This window comes from Lytechinus variegatus, chromosome 4 (assembly GCF_018143015.1).
Source record: "Lytechinus variegatus isolate NC3 chromosome 4, Lvar_3.0, whole genome shotgun sequence".
NCBI classification, from domain to species: Eukaryota; Metazoa; Echinodermata; class Echinoidea; order Temnopleuroida; family Toxopneustidae; genus Lytechinus; species Lytechinus variegatus.
The window spans coordinates 41,396,782-41,416,959 of NC_054743.1; the positions used below are offsets into that span (position 1 = coordinate 41,396,782).

Here is a 20,178-nt window from a genome sequence, read left to right on the forward strand (position 1 = left end):
ACACACAGATATTTTAATTTGATCGGGTGACCCGATCAAGTTAAATTTCCATGTAAAATCGCAAAATTTATCCTGTAAAACACATTTTCATTTCATATCCTCCACATCATAACTGTTATAGGGCATATCCATTCATATTTATAGCTAGCAATGAATTGGAATAGTGATACATGTACATGTAGGTGCATTTTGGTGGATTTACCAAAACTATACACAAGCTTTAAGTATTAGCTACTGAAATCATTCGATTTGATTGGCCATCCATGAAACAGGTCTACTTTGTTCCTTACTCTGTTGATGATGAAGCTCTTGTTGAAGGGTTGCTTACTGCCGGTGAAGGAGACTGTTGATTGAAAACAGTGAAAGTTGTCTGCAAGAAACCCAATGATGCTGGGTTATTATCAACTTCACTCAGAGCTGCAATACAAATAAACACAAGTGGTACAGTATCAATTATATTAAGTTCAGTAGAGGGACTGTACATGTATATACTGTACATTAAATTGACAAATTGAAAGGGAACAGTTCAATTTATTAATTGCATAATTTCTAATGAAAATGAAAATCCATAATTTATTGTTCGAAATAGACATAAAATGAAAATATGAAATACTCCGAAAATTTGCTTTGCCCAATTGATCATGAGCCCGGCAGCCGCTGTGCAGCGCCAGATCGACGAGGCTCTATCCCTTTAACGGTAGCAGCAACTCCCATCTTTTAACGTCTTTTGGTCTGATGCGGCTGCTTGTTAAGTATAGATCCCCCTTTAAATGTAATTGTAAAACTTCATATTACATGCATATGAAAGAAATGAAAAAGGTGGAGATAAGTTTTGTAAGTTGCCTTTCAAAACATGAAATTTGAATAAGTGAAATCATACAAATTCTCTTGAGCTTCCAATCGTGGCACCCTGCCCCCCCAAAAAAAAAAACTATCAATCAATAAAAAGCAACAAAAAAATACAAATTTTGTCAAATTGGAATGCAGAACTTTGCACATAATTTGGTCTCCACTTCAGTTCAGGATACAGTTTTTGTTTGCACACCTCAGGCTAGCATTAGCAGCAATTAAAATTGTGATATACCGGTAAAGTATTTTGTCAGTTCTGATTCTGACAAAATAAATCTCACTAGTAAATTGTCTTTATCTACTTTTCAAAATAGGAACCAGCTTGTACACCCCTATAGAGAATTTCCCAACTATCTAGGCACAAACTAGCTCCCATTTTGAAGACTAAATAAGCAATTTAAAGATTCATTTTGTCATCGATGAATGAGCAAGCTGTCTTTAATCTACATTGTACAGGTACTCGTCGAAAGGGGAACCATGAACCAGCAGTGTATACAACTCTACAGAGAGTTTTAGTTAGATTTTACCAGTGATGACTCTTGTTTAAATTTATTTAGTTTCTGATTTTGTTTCTGATATATTTACTGGTAGGCCTAGATCTAGTGAATTTCCATTGATTTGTTTTTTCCTTCATCTGTTTGAACTTTGTGAACTTTATAAAAAGAGTGGGGAAATGTGGGGCCAGGTAGACCTTCTCAAGATGAATTTAGTAAATTACATTAAATGGCAAAATAAAGTAATGCGAGGCATGATTTAATTGTCATTAATGTCATCTAATAAAGTGTCAACTAATGGAAAGTAGGGCCGAGGAATATTGCATGCGTAGAAAGCGGAAACCAGATTCGCGGAGAGCCTCGCATTGCCCTGATTGGAAACTAAGTCATTTTGCGTTAATTATTTTGAAAATCGATGAAGCCAGGGGCCGATTGCACGAAAGGGTCTTTCCAAGGACCGTCTTTCGTGTCGCGCATCTTTTATGATGCGCTATAAGCGAGGTGTTCCTGAAATTTATGATAAAAAATAAGATTTGTTAGCTTGCTTTTAAATCAACTTTTATACAATTTCATGATATATCACATCATTTTATAAACAAATATTTTGTTTATTTTAACGGACGAATAAAATATGTTTGCAGATAATTTATTTAAAATGCGTTTCACATGGCACATCATAAAAAATGGGCGACAGGAAAGACGGTCCTTGCAAAGACCCTTTCGTGCAATCGGCCCCAGGATTCTTCACCAGTGCACCAGTAGCTGTAGAGGGACATGGCCAATATGGGAGACTGTCTCCCATGAGAGAGATAATCTCCAATATCAGAGACTTTTGTAAAGAATTTGGGTAACCAATTTCTGAGACAATCTCCAGTTTGGGAGACCATTTTCCTTTAATTTACATTTGCTGCAAAAGGATTAGCTTGGTGGCAAATAAAAATGTGATAAGCTGATTCCTCATGAAAAATTACCCTTTTTTCACTGCATACTTTTGTTTTGATAAGGATTTTTGTTGTCATCCAACACAAAACAAATGGGCTTCTGACCTCAGTGAGACAAAATTTTGGATGGAAAAAATTGCGCTTTTGTTGGTGTGGTTTCTTTTATTCTTTTACAAAGCAAGTTTCCAATATGCTCCCATATTGGCCATGTGCCTTTACTGTTCACATATTGCAAAAAGAAGGTAGAGGTTTGTTTTGGCGACCATTTCCCAAAGAATGGAATGGCCAACTTAAATGTTTGCGAAAATGATGTTCCTGTTTTCCTTCCAAAGATTTTGTAAAATTGTAAAAACACTGACTAACAAGTTTAATACTTTATACTGTATGCAGGACAAATTTAAAATACAAAACAAAAAAACAGACAAAGCTTAACGTTAGCAATGACCGTAGGTCCCATAGAACATTTTTCTACAACTGACTGCATTGCCTACCATCGATAGTATTCCCAGTTTTTGTGTGTCCGGACAGGTTGTGTGTCCGGACGATCATTTTTAGAAAGTCATTTGGAAAAATTTACAAGCGAAGTTTGAGCAATTTTTTTTACAAAATGTTAGAAAATATTATTGAGAACAAAATAGAAGATGGCTACAAATATTGAATTCATATTCTTAGTGTAACCCAATGACAAAAAAAGAAGACTTCAAAAATAAAAGTGTCCGGACACCAAACCCGTACCCCCCATCAAGCGTACGATCAATCGCCAACCTTTGCCTTTTTGCATTACGGGACCCAGATTTACAGCTTATTTAGATCTACAGTTAGGACATGGCCTAATTTATAAGGATTTGGTATAACGTTACACAAATTTCAGAAAAACGCATAGCAATCATCACAGGCTAGGCCTATGCATCGACCATCATCCATCAACAACCACAACACGCTACGACAAACTCTTCTCTCGTACCGTACCGTACCGTACCGTACTCGTGAACAACAAAATGTGTGACTGTGTCTGTGTCTGTGAGCTGAGCTTGATTAATATAAAAATTAAAATTTTAAAAAAGAGTGTAATGAAAATACAATACCTGCCAACAATGTCTTGGCACGTGGATCGGAACTCATGTTTTAAAATGAACACCAGCTGACATTTTGTAGATAGTTAAATACTAAATAAATAACGATTTTTACGTCCAAAAACTAGCAGCAATGACTACCGCAGTCGAGAAAAGCTAGCAACCTTTTCTGGATCTGCCTGCGAAAGGTCAAGTCGAGGTCATCATCGTTGACCCAACACACGGACACCAAAACTCATAATTTCTGTATTTATAGTTTTCAAGTCTTTAAATAATCTTCATCAGAATTGATTTATATTCAGCGTCATATTATTTCTCAAAATAATTTCCTTCGTGACAAGAAATTCAATATTTTTAGGCCGAACCGATCCTCGTACACAACTAACACGTGCCTCGCATCATCAGAACTGCGTGGAGAGCGAGTTCGTTTTTTGGGAGCGAATGTTTACGGGGCCGGGAAGTATCTTCACGGGGAGATAGCGGGTGGGTTGTGCGGTGGTGTGGTTACATCTTGACTGCTGCTGTGGAGAAAGTTTGTGTGAACTTGTGAAGTCTTCGATTCGACCATACTTTAAGGTGTGAAGGAGGGGAATATCGCCATTTGTCATGGATGTTTTGCTGAGGTATCTAAAGATATTTGGTTAATATTTTTTTAGCTTAAAATGAGTACGAGCGAGTCTGTTTATTGACAATCATGAATGATGAAATCTTTGCCAGACAAATGAAACGGCATGTTTGATTGGTTCTACTTAAGATCAAGACCCTATACCGGTATGGTTGGAACTACCCCTTATCGACCACCTAATCTTCTAAGCACAGTAACTGCGAAAATATTCATCAGTTAACCAGTTTTGGTCTCATTTGTGCAGAAAATTGAGCAGATTAGATTCCCATATTTCGCTCGGCGACTCTGATTCAATCCGTGTATATATCGACGAACAACGAATGCGACGATTTTACATTTGCTCATTTGCACCCGTCTTTTGAAACCGACCACCCTCGGTACACTAAGTTTACGGCCGACTCTTGTTGCGGTGGCGAAATATTTTTAGTCTTTCAAATTAGTTCTATGATGGCAACATGCCAAATGATCGCCTTACTACTTCCACTGCGAGCTCCGGCACATGATTCGACGATTGACGACGGATATTTGTTCTAAAGCCGTTTCCTATCCGATTTCTTATTTTTTCAGCGGGTCTTGGGTTTGGTCAATACCATTTTGATTAATTCTACTAAATTTTTACTTTTTATTGCTTCTTTTTTTCTCGTAAAAATCGATTCTTACCGTTTCTATGGACACTGCGCCTACTCTCGATCTCCCGCGCGTATCGTTGGTAATACGCAATAATTTAAACGCGCGCAAGGTGGTCGGTTTCAAAAGAGGTGGTCGATATGTTGTAGTCCCACCATACTCAGTTTATGTATCTTTTCTGGAATCTAAAAACCATATTGCCCTTAAACCAACCTGTGTCTACAGAGCGAATAATATGATTAACTCACATTGCACGTCGTTGTACACTGCAAATAAATAACCACTTCTCAGAGATTCTTCATTTCTTGCGCGGGTAATCCACGCTACATAAAGACATAAGTACACGTGATGTAGGGCCTATTGAAAAAATGAAAAAAATATTTATGGTGGTCCCCAAGCTAAGTCTGCGCACCTAACGATTTGAGTTAAGTTGAACATCAAACTTCTTTTTATTTCACAAAATCTTTCTGTAAATGATGTTCCTTATATTATAATCTCATTAAAATTTGAAAGAAATTATTGGATTTTCTTTGAAAAAACTTCAGGCAGTCATTCCAGATTGAAAACAAAAATGGTACCCCTTGTCTGCTCACCCATTCACTTTGCACTTTATTCGAGTATTTTGATGAAAAAGGACGCATTTGCCCCTCACATGAAATGCCCAAAATTCATTATTTTTCCATCATTTTTGTCAGAATTTTTAATGAATATCTGTTCGAGGTTCTATGTGGTGCATATGTAGTTTGTGTTCGTTGCATATCTTGTTTTACTAGAATCGCGCAGATACGCGTGTACGCAGACAAGGGGGACTGCGCAGACTTGGGGGAACTTGCCATACAAAAAAATAATGAAGGTTGAGGAAAATCTATCAAAGATTAAACAAGATGTAAGTTTTTTTTATTTGTGACGTTATAGTAGGGTGACTGCACACAGCCACAGGGGTCTTGAGAGCAGGGTGCAGCATCTGAACAAAAATTTTGTCTGATTAAAGAAAGGGATTTATCAAGCTAACCCCAGTCAGTCGGAAAGACATTAATTATGGGTGCAAAAAAATGCCTTGTTGTTGATGTTCCTTTAATCATTATTGCCAGAAGTGGCATATGTCTCCAGTATTGGAGATTGTCTCCTGTTGAGTCTACATGTATCATATCCATTGTGTTCCTCTAACATTTTTTTTCTTTTCTTTAGCCTTCAAGCTTCTGGTGTTGAAAGGGATAATGATGACGATGATGATTTACACTCTGACATCAGTGCAAGTGAAGATGAGGTAAAAAGCCTTTCACACACCTCTCGGAAGGAGTCTCAGCCATTTGGCTCATACCAGACCATTTTGCACAGCTTGGCAGTCCGCAGTTGATGAAGTTTTCATGATTGATTGCAGTGCCAATGACCACAATGCATTTCAATCATGAAAATCAGTCATACGATAACCCTCAAAGTTTTGTGTTATGATGGGGAGCATGTCTGCTCACCTTAACTTTAATTGTAATATTAACCTTGAAATTCTTTTCATTCCACACAAAAAAATATGGTTGAAAATGTTCCTTATATTCTTATAAGAGTGCCAAAAATCTCACCAAAATTGGGAGAATTTTCTTGGAAAAAACCTTGGCCAGTCATTTTCAGATTGAAGAAAAAAAATTGAAAAAAAACTCTTAAAGCAGATAGTGAGACTATTGCATGCTGTCTTCATTAGATGAGAAATGAGTAGAAACAAATTATAAAGATATTTTTCTTAATAGAATTGAAGCATATTCTATTTCTTTTAAATCAGTTATCAGTATACTTGTACTGCAAAAATCAAAATGACTTTACACATAGTACTGATGTTTTGCCTCCTTACTTTACTATGGAATATGCTGTCTTCAGAAGATGGCTGTTTTTCTCTTGTAAAGTTTGAAATACATGTATTAAAAAAAAATATTTTTTTTTTATTCCTGATTTTTATTTTACTTAAAGGTAAAAGATGCATGTAGTAGTTGCAGCAAACTATTATTATTTAATGACAAAGTCTTTAAAATCAAGGTTAATTGTCAAATTAGTGATATCGTGATCTGGTACATTTAAGTAAACTTAATGGGAAATCATATTTATGGTCTGTAATGGAATGAGTTATTTATTCTCTTTTATTCATGCATACAGACACTTGGGTGCTTTATGGGTGGTAATTTTATAGGATTCTGTTCGAACTCATTTTTAGATTGTTACTACAACCGGTATTTATCTTTAAATTAACTTGTTAGGTGATAGCACAGAAGCTTATTATTTTGTAATTTGAATAGCATTTTGGGTAGTAAGAGAAAAGCTCTCAACTAAATGTGGAGCAAATTACGATGCAATACCAGGAAAATTGTTCCCTGTAGGAGATAATACTTTTTACAATGGGTAAAAGACCATTAAACAAATGAATAGGTTTCTTTTGAATTTTGTTTAATTGGGCTACTTCTTTTCTTATCAATTTTATTTGTACTCTAAATGATTTCATCATTTTCAGGTAATAGATTTCTTGTCATTTTTCTTGTATTTTTTTTCAATTTAGGGAAGCCTCAGATCATTGAGCAAATATGTTTGTTTTGTTTATTATTGTTCAAGTGTCTTACCCTTATCAGTGATTTCATTTTCAGAATTGCTCTCACTGACTTGGCCAATCATATGAAAGGATTTTTTTTTGCTTCCGTTTCCGTATATTGCTGATGCTGATGAGGAGCTAGTAGTAGTTGCTTTAGAAAATTGCTATCCAATTGATGCTTTATTGCTGAACTGGGTCCCCATCTTACTAAGGAGTTATGATGGATCAGATCAATCACAAAAATATAAAGCCATTACCCCAAATTCTAAAATGTCTGTTCAAAATGCTATCTAAATATGATGTGTATTCAAGCATGCATCACTGTATTAACAATTCAGTGGAACATTTCATCAACATTTGTCAAGTTGTCGGATCTGACAACTTTCCTTGATTCTCATTGGCTGAGAAGCACTGTTAGTGTTACTGTGCTAGGGTAGGATAAAAACGTCAAACAATTCCTTTCATGACGTGCTTCCCAGTATGCTCCTATAACTTTATAAGCTGTTTACAATGGGATATGGTGCAAATTTCCTATATGAAAATTATGACATGAATGGCTTTCCATAGTTGATTTTTTTATGTGATCAATCACAACTCTTTGTAAGACAGGACCTCGGTTTCATCTTATCTTTACAAACAGGGTGATTTGGAGGATGAATCAAGACATTCTAAACTCTTGGAAGCCATTGGCTCCATGGAAACCAAGAAAAGGTAAGAAATTACAAGTTTCAGGATACTTTTCTCTTGTTTTTTTTCTTTTGGGTTTGACCATCCAGTAGTCAAGTTATTATAGAGAAAATATGAAGACTAATTCTTAGATCAAATTTAAAATCAAGCCATTTTGTGCAGTTTTGTTGAATAAAACTTGATTCAACAGAACTTATTAAATGTGATTTAAATTTTCAAATGGTACTTTTTTCTGTTTGAGATAATCACTAGAGTGTAAAGTAAATTTATAAAAGAAATGCATAGTGACCAAATATTGAAGATATTTAAAAATAAACTGTATTTCTCAAATTTTGAAATATATTTCTAGAGGATGTCATCCACATTATTTGTGTTGTTACTCTCTGTTTGGTGATGTACAGGTCAAAGGTCAAGCAAAGGTCCGAAGCAAGTGCAGATGTTTCAGAGTATCAGCTGAATACTAAAGATGGTAAGTGTTTTATTTTTTTTACACATTTGCCTATTATTTGCAGAACAAATACATGTATCATTTTAGGTACTTATCAATTGTGAGAACAAGTGCATGGTAATGCTGAAAGAATATTTATGCTAACGCTTACCTACCTACATGTACATCAACCTGCTGCTGAAATGGTTTTCGATGTTAGCCATTGTGTTTCATCAACACGATGTTGCCAGGCACCCTTGAATCGCAAGTGTCAACAACGGCATGGATGAGTTTGGGGAGACAGTAAACTCAGGATGAATGCATTGTCAAGTCAGATGGTGAATGAGGGGTCAACATTGACACAAGCACAGTGTATAAGATCTCAACGTGCTAATTGAAAAGTGTCTGATATCGTGTAGATAGCATTCATGAAAGCAATTTTATGTACTTTGTATGTTGGGGCTAATATCTCTGTGACAAAGTCGAATTAGCATCGTAATTTTTTTCTCCAGCTCAAATGTTACATTCAAACAAATTGTTTCTCCCAGGTTGTTTTTGTTTTGCACTTGTTTTTTTTTCCTTCATCTGTAATTACATGATTAAAGGGGAGTGCATTGTCTCACAAACAGTAATGACAAGCAATAAAATCTAGCGTATGACACATACATGTAAGTACAGTGTATTTCCCTGAAAAAAGCATTCAAATTTGGAGTTAAAGGGAAAAAATGAGATGAGATAAGGGTCCGTAACACTATATTCTAAGTGCATTGAATGTTGTACTGTGATTATATATTTAAGGTCTGTAATGGAATTAATTATTTATTCTTGGTTAATTCAGTTCAAGGGAAAGGGATTTGGATCCATGATCTTATGGGATCTCTGAAGAACACCCCATCCCACTCCGCGCTGAAGAAACAGATGAACAATGTGAACAAGCGGAAGACACTCCCTACTCCCTTACATCAGCATGAGGCGGAGAAGGTATGGGAAAAGATTTAAATGGCAATTGTAATCACAGGCCATTTCACATTAATGTCTGCACTGAATGAAATACTGGCTTCTGATTTTATATATGATAACTGTCAGAGAATGTGTTGTTGGTGCTGACAAAAAAACTAAGCTAGTGTTGAAAAAAGATGAGTTTTATTATGTGAGGATTTGAAAGAAATCCTCATGAAATACTCCCTAGAAGTAGAAGACTGTCTTATTCCTTTGGCATTTGGCAATAGCGCTATCTCATGCAGAATGATTATGTCCATTTATATAGCTGGCTATATAAATGGACATAATCATTCTGCATGAGATCTATTGCCATGCCTCCCAAAATCTGAAAGATTCAATGAACAATTCTTATGAATGTGAGTGGTTTCATGATGACAAGCATTTCATTTCTTTAGTATGCATTGTGGATACTTTTAGCTCATCTAAGCTGTAGAACTTCTTTATGTTGATTGACTTTGTTGTTCTGTAAAATAAGAACAAAATAAAAAAATCTGATATGGTAAATCTTCATGTGGTTCACCAAACTTCTACACAGAATTCTGAAATTTTGGGTAAAAACATGCACTTCCTCAATTTATGTTGACCAAGATATGTTTGCATTGTTATAATACAAACTATAGTGTCAACTGGGCTAAAAATAAATTTGATTCAGTTCAAGATAACATGATTACATTTGAAGATTCAAGATTACTTTTCTTTGCTAGATGCCGGATTGACGCCACATCATTGATGTGCTAGTTTTAGATTTTAATACTTGTATTGTCACCTTTGACCCTTCAGATCCAGCGGACGATGGCCTATGAAGGGGTCAGCAAGGAGGTCTCTAAATGGGACCAAGTGGTACAGACCAATCGTAAGGCAGAGCATCTGTCCTTTCCTCTCAACCAAGAGGTCGTCGGACTTCCGACCACTGACCAGTTCGTCAAGAAGTTTAAGGTAGGTCAGTGACTAAACATTTTGGTCTCTAATGCCTAAAATTCCAAAATTTTTAGGGCAGAGCCTTTTCTCAAAATTGGCTTATTTCCATATTACAGCACAAAGGAGAAAAGTTGACAAAGATACAACATATCCTAGGCCAGTGAAAGCCCTTCTCTGAACTGAACTGTGATTTAGAATTATTTATGAAGATGTATGTCCAAGATTTAGATCTAAATGAAGTCCAGGATTGTGATGCCAATCTCTTTAGATTTGATATAGGATTTTGTCTAGCTCTTGAAATTAAACCCTTGATGCACTTATATATGTGATGATGATAGATCCAAAGTTATTTAGCTGTCACCTGGAGGTGTTGCATCAGTGCCAACAAATGCCATTTTTGTCTAAATTCAAGATTGTTGATTGGCTGAGATGCACTGTCCTCTGACTTTTATAATAGCATCTTTCAGAGAATGACTCTTTGTTGATAATGACAAATTTCATGAAGTCATTATAGATGTTTGTAATATTGTAGAAATGTGTAAATCAAGAATCCCAAGTAACAGTTAAGATAACAATTTTCAAAGCTTCGATCATATTCCTCCATCATCATTGGTGTTAAGAAAGAGTCAACGCTGAGTTTTGGAGACTTTTGCCAGCTGATGATGCTGGATGCATTTTATTGAAACTCTCTTCACATTAAGTTTGAACTCTATGATTTGAACTTTATTAGTGAATATTAAGGTCCCATGATGCCATTTTGCATGGTTCGGAAAGCATCCACTCAAGTATCATTCATTAATGAAGATACAATGGTAATAAATGCATCCTTCATCTGTTTTCTTACAGCCAAGTACACCACTGGAGCAGGAAGTCTACAAAATATTGCGTGGGAGTAAGTTTGCTGAGAGACCCAACAAACAACTCTCTCAGGCTGAAGAAGAGGCCATCAAAGCAATGAGTTTGTCTGAGGTATGGTCCACATCTATATTTTATATTGAAATTGTGGTGTAGAGGGGTATTGTGAAGAAAGTTATTTGCAAAATGAAATGTTTCAAATTTTTTCATGATTTACAGGACCATTACACAAATTTTACCATTAAATAATAAATCTATACAGAAAAAAAAGATGTAAATGTAGGAGATGATTTGCTAGAAATACAGTGTACACAAATTCAGGGGTGATGACAGCAATTGCAAAATTGGTGATTAATCTTCAGTTTCTTTGAAAGACCAGACCAAGTACCATCATCGAGACACCTAATGAGTTTGATTCTAAAATAATAAGTTTTTCATCCTTCTCGTCATTACAAAAGGTAGAAGAAGCAATTGATAAATAAATGAACTTCCTCTCCCTAAATACTACTACTAAAGAATGCAGGATTTTCCATCAATCTATTCCATTCATTCTTTTTTTTTCCATCAGGCACGTGAGCGGAGAGCGGAGCTACAGAAACACAGAGCTCTTATGTCATTCTACGAAGCTAAGTGCAGGAGACATAAAAAGATCAAGAGTAAAAAGTGAGTCAATTTACTTTCTGTAGTAAATTTTAGCAAAAACGGGTCCTTGTACCTCTATCGAGTACATTCAATCATTGTTGGCTTTCATGGAGGGTGCTTATCCGAGAACATATACTGTCAATTATGCTGAGTTGAAAGACATAAAATGTGTATTTTGCGCACATTATCCTGTGCTGAAGTCATTATTTTACTCATCATGGCCCAAGCCTTTGATAAGGGGTGTTGCTAGAAATTATTTGTGATCAATTACAATTTCAGAAGCAAATTTTACGATTGAAGTATCAATGGTAATGAGAGCCAAGAGATTTTTACTGCTTGTTGTAAGAAGTAGACTAGCAATCACGTGCAAATATGCAATCAAAGCTAAATGATAGTAGTTGCAGTAAAACACTAATTTCGTGAGAAAGTCTGTAAAACCAAGGTTAAGTATGACTATATCATCATGGATTTTGATCTGGTACAGTTACATAAACTGGACTTTGTGAAATCATAAAATCTAAGCTAAAATATGATCACACTGAAGATCACCAACACAGATAGGCACACGTGGGACAGTGAATTATTATTGCTGGAATAAAGACCCGATGGAAGTGACCGAATCCACGCTTAATTTGCTTATTTCTCAGCAATTACACAATTTCTTCCAGAATCCTTTGGCACATATTTTTTATTCATACAAACAGACACTTGGGTGGTCATTATATTAGATTCTGTAAAAAGTCATTTTGAGATCATTACCAGAACTGGAATTTATCTGTAATTGCCAGACTTATGATTTTTTTTTTTACCCAAGTTGATTTGCAACTTTCTTGCAATGGGTTAGGGTTAGGGATATATACCTTCAGTATCATCTCTAGAATAATTAACATTATCAATGGTTTGATAGTACATTAAGTTAAGCAACTTTTCAAAGGAACATTAGTAAAGTAATTTTTAACCTCCTGACATTTATTCAGCACACAAGGAGTTAAATGACATTGCTCTCCTTGTGCTATTCGAAAGAGCCACTGTTTGTCCTTTCTTTTGTATTGAATCATACTTTATGACCCTTAGGATTTCAACTCAATGATTTATGATTAATGATTTTTGTTCTGTGATACAGGTACCACCGTATAGAGAGGAAAAGCAAAGCAAGGCAGGAGTCCAAGAAGATGGAAAAACTGATGGAAGATGACCCAGAGGCTGCCAAAGAAGCAATGGAGAAACTAGAAAAAGCAAGGGCTACGGTATGTCTGAAGGGTGAAATGGGAGCTCTACATTTATGTATAGAGACAATCTTTTATATTCAAGGTCAGGACTGCCACAGTAGAAAGTTTATTTCAATAAAAATAAAGATTCAAATAAGCATAACAGTGAAAATTCATCAAAATTGGATGGAAGATGAAGAGGTTATGGTATTTTAAGTTTTGCTTAATTTCACAAAGAGTTAGTACAACATCATGTTTATATGTAAACAAGGGAGCCTGTGACACCACATATTCACTGTCTATTTTTTATTTTGAACAATTTAAGATATTAAATTTTTCTCTGTTAAAATGGGAAATAAACTTTGTGTCACCCTGAACCTGAGGATTTGCGATTCTTAAAAACTACTGAGGTTCAATCATGAGGGTCCTTAATTTCAAATTTTCAGCCTTATAATTGTTTGATTCATTTATCTTTTTATTCAAGTGAGCTTTATATTAGGGTAGACTGCCCCTTTAATCTCAGATTCACTTTACATAATATACATTGCATGCTTGTATTTTATGACATGACTGTTTCCTTCTCTCTGTAACAAAGTTTGTAAATATCGCTGTTTGCAAAGCTATTTAATGATATTTTTTTACCTCTATTTTTAAAGATTATACTTAGTGTAATATTCATGTATTTGTAAACTTCTTGTACATTTGTTTTTCCACACGCAGGAGAGAATGAGTTTGAAGCACCGTAACACAGGAAAGTGGGCAAAGACTATGATGAGATATGGGAAACACAACATATCAGTAAGTGGACTATCACCTCACTGCCTTGTCTGTTCTACTTTCATTCCACTTTCAGTCATTTATTGTTCCCATTGTTTAGTTATACCAAGTTTAAGTATTAACAGTGAGCAATGATTTTTTAGAACTTTCATACAATATAGTTGTCTGCTTAGACTGAGTTCTAATAGCATTGTTTCAGTAAGCCTAAATATAATTACTTCAGACAGCAGCTACTGTGATAGAAATGCAGTCAAGTTTTTCATTTGAAACTATTCACAACATTCACAACTATAGACATAATTCAGGAAAACAAGTACCTTGTTCACTCAACTTTGTTACACCATTCTGTTGTCTTTGTGTAGGCGAGACAAGAGCTTGCTGAGCAGCTCCAGAAGAGCCATGAACTGACTGAGAAGATTGCCGAGGTGAATGAAGACAAGACTGAAGAGAGGAGTGAAGCGGAAGAAGAGGAGGAGGGGGACACTGTTCAACCTTCGCTTAGCGATATCAACAACCCTTGGTTCACTGGCAAAGTGTTGGGCAAGGGAGGAGACAAAGAAGAAGAGAGGGAAGTGGAACAGTTCGTAGCCTTGGAAGAAGTACAGGCAAAGAGAGATGATGATGGATTGGATGAAGAGGAGAGTGGAGATGACGATGATGAGGATGAGATAGACAAAGACCACAAGATGTTGAAGATGATACAGGAGGAGAGAAGAAAATGGGAGGGTGGCAGTGACGACGACGATGACAAGGAGGAGGATGAAGAGGAGAGAGACAAGAAGGTGACTCAAGCTGATGAAGTTGAGGTGGTGAAGAAAGGGAAGAAGAGCAAAGGGGTTGCAAAACAAGAACGGACAAATTCAAGGAAAGCCGACAAGAAGGGAAAGCGGAAAAAAGTCAAGGTCATTGAAGTGGATGTTGAGGAGGAGGATAAAGAAGATGATGATGATGCAGAGGAGTCCCAACTGGAGGAAGGCGTTGATAGACGTCAGACACACTCCTCCCTCGACGATCAAGACTGGCTCCATAGACTGGAGGAGCAGAAAAGACAGTTGCCACAGAAGTCATCCGATGATGTTGTCCAAGGTGTCAAGAGTGTGGAGAAGGAGGAAGGCACAAAGAAATCCACAGGCATTGTTGATCCAAGCAAAGTCTTTGTGGTGAAGCCGAAGGATATGTTGAAGTCGGCAATGCCGGTGCTGGTGGAACAAGGGGATGATGATGATGGAGAGAGTAAGGGGATGGACCATCGCATGAACATCATGCAAGCATTTGAAGATGACGATGTAGTGGAAGAGTTCAAGGAAGAAAAGATAGCAAAAGTTGAGAAGGACAAACCAAAGGACATTGACCTTACACTCCCAGGATGGGGAGACTGGGGAGGAACGGGAGTAGAGACATCAAAGAAGAAAAGGAAAAGGTGAATAATACAATGCAATAATATCTGACCCATTAGCCCTAAAAAGACTGGGGGTACGGAATCTGCCCCCCACTCTCCCCCCCCCCCCTGCGTTTTTCGCGATAAATCTGCTTCACAAAATTTTTGAACTGCGCCGCTCACTGACTTTTTACTTTTAAATCTCGCACAACTTTTGAGACCAAATTTGCGATGCCTGGGTAGGCAGTTACGAAATTATGCATTGTTATGTAAGTGCATGTCAGACCCAAAACTGCTCAAAAATGTAATTTCATGTACAAATCCAATGCAAACTGTATATTCAGCCAAAATCCATAAATGTATCATAATTTCTACTTTTACTGATTAAAGTGGATTAATTTTGTCTTGTTTATGATCAGAAATTTTTGCAGCATTTGCACGATCCAAGGCTATGATAAATTCGCCCCCCCCCCCCACCCATCGGCTGTGAGATGGGTCCAAATAACCAAGCTCTATAAGGGTTAAGCACCTGGTCAATAGCAGAGCCATGTTTTTTCCCCACAGGAATCTTATGATTACCAATCTTCACATTTTATCATAGACAAAATAATGGAGAAAATGGGCAAGCAATTCGGAAATGACATAGCTTTATAGTGAGATTCCAGCCAGAAGATGCAGCACAGACTTTTGACAAGTTACCTTTGTTAAATGATGATCCTTTATTATGGCAATGGGAGTGATGGAAATGACTAGCTAACAATCTGAATATTGTATCAGGTGGTTTGCACCTCTGAAAGAGATTAAATTAAGTATGAAATTATCTGAAGATTACATCAGACTTGGAGTGCCACCCCTGCTTCCCCCCCCCCCAAAAAACAAGGAACTAGAAATGAAGTGATATTACTGTATGTATATAGGTGTATATAGGGGCAACTCCATATGACAAGGTCAAAACAATCAAACTGTTAATTCATTATACTCCCCCCCCCCCCCAAAAAAAAAAAAAAAATGGATGAAGAGAAGCATGTAAATATAGGAATCATTCCATGGTAATACATGCATTTGTGTTCTGTGAAAATAACTCAATTTGCTTGTAATTTTGTTAATTAACGTGATACCTTGAATGTAAACAGAAATTTGCTAGAATGAAAATGTTTATTGGTCACGTCAAGAATGATAAGAAATCTCAATTTTGTTTGGGAGGGAAGAAAGAAATTTTCCTTGGTAAAATGTAGGAAAGAGTTGAAGTTCATAGGGCAGATTCCTTTAATCAGTCTAGGGATAATTATTAAACTGTATTTGTTTTGATTTAGCATGAATGACTCTAATTCTAGTCAAATTGCTCTGTAGCACCATTGAATGTTTGCATGTTTTTTGTCAAATTCTCAGGTTTATTATAAAGGCCAAACCTCAAGCCCCAAGACAGGATGCACAGTTAGCTCATGTGATCATCAACGAGGATAGGGATAAGAAGATTGCTATACATCAGGTGAGATGGGGGAAAGACATTTTTTGATTGCGATGGTAACAATGATATGGTGGTTATGATGATATGATGGTGGTGATGATGATGATCATCACCGTAGTGGTAGTCATGGTGGTGGGTGGTGGTTGTGGTGGTGGTGATGATGACGACGACGGTGGTGGTGGCAGTGGTGATGGTGGTGGGGGTGGTGGTGGTGGTGATGATGATGATGATAATGACAGTGACGAGTGATTATGAGAATTGTGTTTTATGGTAAAGCTACCAGTAAAATTTTTGCCTCCGAGACAATATCAAGATCCTTCACATTATTGAGAATCTGTTTCGTTCCCTTTCATTTGCTCTTTATTTAGCCATACTACATCCTGAATAGATTCTACGCATGTCAAATTCATTGTAATACAGTTTCCACATCCATACATCTTGACAAATTCTAATGTGTAAATGAATTGTCTATCTTTCCTACAGGTGAATAGCCTTCCGTTCCCCTTCACCAACCCCGAACAGTTTGAGAGGAGCATACGAGCCCCCGTGGGGAGCACCTGGAACACCCCATCCGCCGTCAAGGCCTTGACCATGCCCAAAGTCAGCACCAAGATAGGTACCATCATACGACCAATCAAGGCGGAGGAGGCCTTCAAAGAGAAGAACAGGAAAAGGAAGAACATGGAGGAGACGAGGAAGAAGAGGAAAGGACAAAGACCAGATATCGTGTTTGATGAGGGGAGTAAAAAGAAGAGGAGAAAGGGCAAGGGAAAGGGATGAATGAACTCATCTCTCTTGCAATTGAATGTTGTTACTCTTTGCCTTGTGAACGAGGAAATCTTTCAGGGGGAAGTTTCGGAAATAGAACGTGCATATATGTAACACACAAGTTCATGATTAATGTGCAGGAAAAGCGTCACATGACCTGATCATGCGGTGGTGTTTAGTAGTTACCACATACAATTGGCATCTCATTTCTATTTTAAATCTGACTTAATTCTCTGTGAAACAGCCCTGATCTATCAGGGTCAAAAGTGAATGGAGCAAAATCTTTAAAAATTTATTGCGTCTTACACAAAATCTTTAAAAATTTATTGCGTCTTACACATTTGAAGAAATGGTATGCCCTCGATTGGAATTTACAATTTGCCGCCTTGGCTTGAGAGTTTTCAGTGACAACAAATTAAACTCTTTCTTGAGAAATGTCCTAAAGAAATTTATTTTGCCATTGTTCTCTTTTGTTGAAAGTATTGTGGGGGGGGGGCCTTGACAAATTGCAACTTCTCATGAAGTACATATATCTACATCTAGTGCCAGTTATAGAAAGAGTTCAATTCCAAAAATCAAACACATCTTGATTTTTAATCAATTGTAAAGTGTGCATTAGGACTTGCTTATCCTTTTACAATAAAATAAAACTCTTTCTGCACTGGAGCCACTGTCTCTTGATTATTAAAAGCTCAAGTTTAAAGCTTTCGTAAAATTCTGATCATGTAAATTATGTTCAGATATAATTTTAAAACATTACAATCTTAAATGAGTTTTGTTTCATCCACTGATTCTTTGATAATTTCAATTTTTACAATTGAAAAGATTCAGATTCATTGCATTCTCTATTTTTAATAATAAAAAGAAAAACCAATCATGCCTAATGCTGAAATTTCATGAAAATCAGATGGGAGAGAATTCAGTCTTATCACAATTCTAATTTTTGAAGACCAAATTACTTGTTCTGCTTATTACAAATAACCTTGTCTTGCGGCATATTGTTTGTTTTAAGGCAGATGTTCTCATTTACCTTTTGTTTGTATTATCTTTTTAATCTTTCTTTTTTCCAGGTATCAAGGCTCATTGAAACAAACACCACACAGTAGCTTGGTATAATAAGTACTGAAAACAGATTTTATTTATCTTGTTTATTGTATGTTGATTGACAAATGGTAGGATCAATGAAAATAAATATACTTTATTTACAAATTACAAATATCATCCAATCTAGTTTGCAATTTCTCTGTGTGTGCACCATAGTAAATACTTCTACCTTCATAAAATATGTTTAATAAAATGTATTTCTCCATTCACAAATGCACCAAAGTCAGAGTCTTTACAATATTCAGAAAACTGTTGTATCTTATTTTCATTAATTTTATCATGGCAACCAGTGTTCTAGCTAGACCCATTTCAGTGGTGGTTACTATTTCTCGGCATATTACAAAGTTTTTTCAGTGGTCTTACAGCAAAAATGAAGGAATATCAATGTAATAACAATCTGACATTCACAAAGTAAATTATGCAAATAAAACAAGATTAAAGATGGAAATGAACAAAAGTGCAATTCCATTTTGCAAGGAGTTGGTTTTGAAACACTTCATTTGAAATTAGTGCTGGATGGAAGCGGTGTTTTTCATGAGTTGTGGTCAGAAATCTTCTGTGCTGGTTGGGCCCGACCACTGTTGTCCTCTGTAGCTGTAACACTGAAATGAAATGTGGCTGGGGTAACAGAACCTTACATCTCAAGAGAATTGTTTTTTTAATGAATCAACTTTCCATGTCGAAAGGAAAAACTTCTCAATTGAATGCAGTATAACTGCAGCCCTATTTATCACTCTAAATATTACCACCTCTTAAAGGTCAAGTCCACCCCAGAAAAATGTCAATTTAAATAGAGAAAAATCAAACCAGCATAACGCCGAAAATTTCATCAAAATCGGATGTTAGTTTTGATATTTTAAAGATAAAGTTATTTTTTTTACAAAACAAAGATATGCACAACACAGTGACATGCGAATGAGACAATCCATGATGTCCCTCACTATTTTTTTTTTGTTTTCTATTGTTTGAATATTCAATTTTTTACGGATTTGGCAATAAGGACCAACTCGACTGAACCATTTAGTATTACGTAATGCTGATTCCACATAATTAGGGAGGAATTAGTATTTGTTTCATTTAAAAATGAGGAAAAAATTAGAATATTTCATAAAATGAAATAGGAAAGAAATAGTGGATGACATCATCAGTCTCCTCAGTTGCATACCGTCCAGGATGTGCATATAACTGTTTTGCGAAATTAACTGAAACTTCAAAATTTCATAACTTTCTTACATTACATCCGATTTTGATGAAATTTTTAGTGTTATGCTTGTTAGATTTTTCTTGTTTTATTCAAATCGACTCTTTGTTGGGATGGACTTGTCCTTTAAGTTTGTTTCCCACAACACAATTTCAGCCTGTGTGCCGATCAAGAGTTACATTCTTTAATCAATCAACATCAATAGAGAGTGTCATAACAAATGAAAATAAGATGGAACAGTTTTCCCCCGTCCCAAATAATATAGACTGTGAAAGTAGCGACTAGGCCCGTTTTGAAAGTCCATTTTTTATGCACGTGTACACGGCGTGTTTTTCGGTCGTGTACACGTTGTAAACACTGTGAGAGCGAGTTCTGTTTTCATGTCGACACGGACCCGCATCAATATGTCATAAAAAGGGGTCTATATAGCCTAAGTCACGGTTTTAAAGCATACCTGAGAAGTTTGAAGTATCAATCCACAAAAATTGGTGCAAATTAAAAGTTCACTCGGCTTAGCAGCGCATTAAATTAATAAAGAATGCAAAAGAAAATCAGTGCAGGGCCC

General features: G+C 36.2%; 2 protein-coding genes across 6 annotated transcripts in view; one reads left to right on the forward strand and one right to left on the reverse strand.

Annotated features, from left to right (window-relative positions):
- LOC121414063 (sentrin-specific protease 6-like) overlaps window positions 1-3,507 on the reverse strand; it is a 33,054-nt gene extending 29,547 nt beyond the window's left edge. For all 5 annotated transcript variants that reach the window (XM_041607118.1, XM_041607116.1, XM_041607115.1 and 2 more), the window contains exons 1-2: window positions 3,370-3,507; window positions 291-417 (exon numbers count right to left, since the gene is read on the reverse strand). In XM_041607118.1, the coding sequence (XP_041463052.1) occupies window positions 291-417; window positions 3,370-3,406 (164 nt within the window). In that variant the 5' untranslated portion in view covers window positions 3,407-3,507. The remainder of the gene's footprint in view (window positions 1-290; window positions 418-3,369) is intronic.
- A 42-nt stretch (window positions 3,508-3,549) lies between these two features.
- LOC121414065 (U3 small nucleolar RNA-associated protein 14 homolog A-like) lies at window positions 3,550-17,605 on the forward strand. The gene is made up of 13 exons (XM_041607119.1): window positions 3,550-3,980; window positions 5,798-5,876; window positions 7,819-7,889; window positions 8,267-8,334; window positions 9,131-9,273; window positions 10,075-10,230; window positions 11,059-11,181; window positions 11,636-11,730; window positions 12,833-12,956; window positions 13,638-13,715; window positions 14,057-15,114; window positions 16,462-16,561; window positions 17,024-17,605. Exons 1-13 carry the CDS (start codon window positions 3,964-3,966, stop codon window positions 17,318-17,320), a joined length of 2,409 nt encoding a protein of 802 aa, XP_041463053.1. The 5' UTR covers window positions 3,550-3,963; the 3' UTR covers window positions 17,321-17,605.
- The last annotated feature ends 2,573 nt before the right edge of the window (window positions 17,606-20,178 follow it).

Bases quoted from the DNA above. Each gene is read 5' to 3' on its own strand.
- LOC121414065 (XM_041607119.1), top strand. The intron at 7,890-8,266 runs GTAAGAAATTAC...GGTGATGTACAG, and splicing joins TCCATGGAAACCAAGAAAAG to GTCAAAGGTCAAGCAAAGGT. The intron at 13,716-14,056 runs GTAAGTGGACTA...GTCTTTGTGTAG, and splicing joins ATGGGAAACACAACATATCA to GCGAGACAAGAGCTTGCTGA.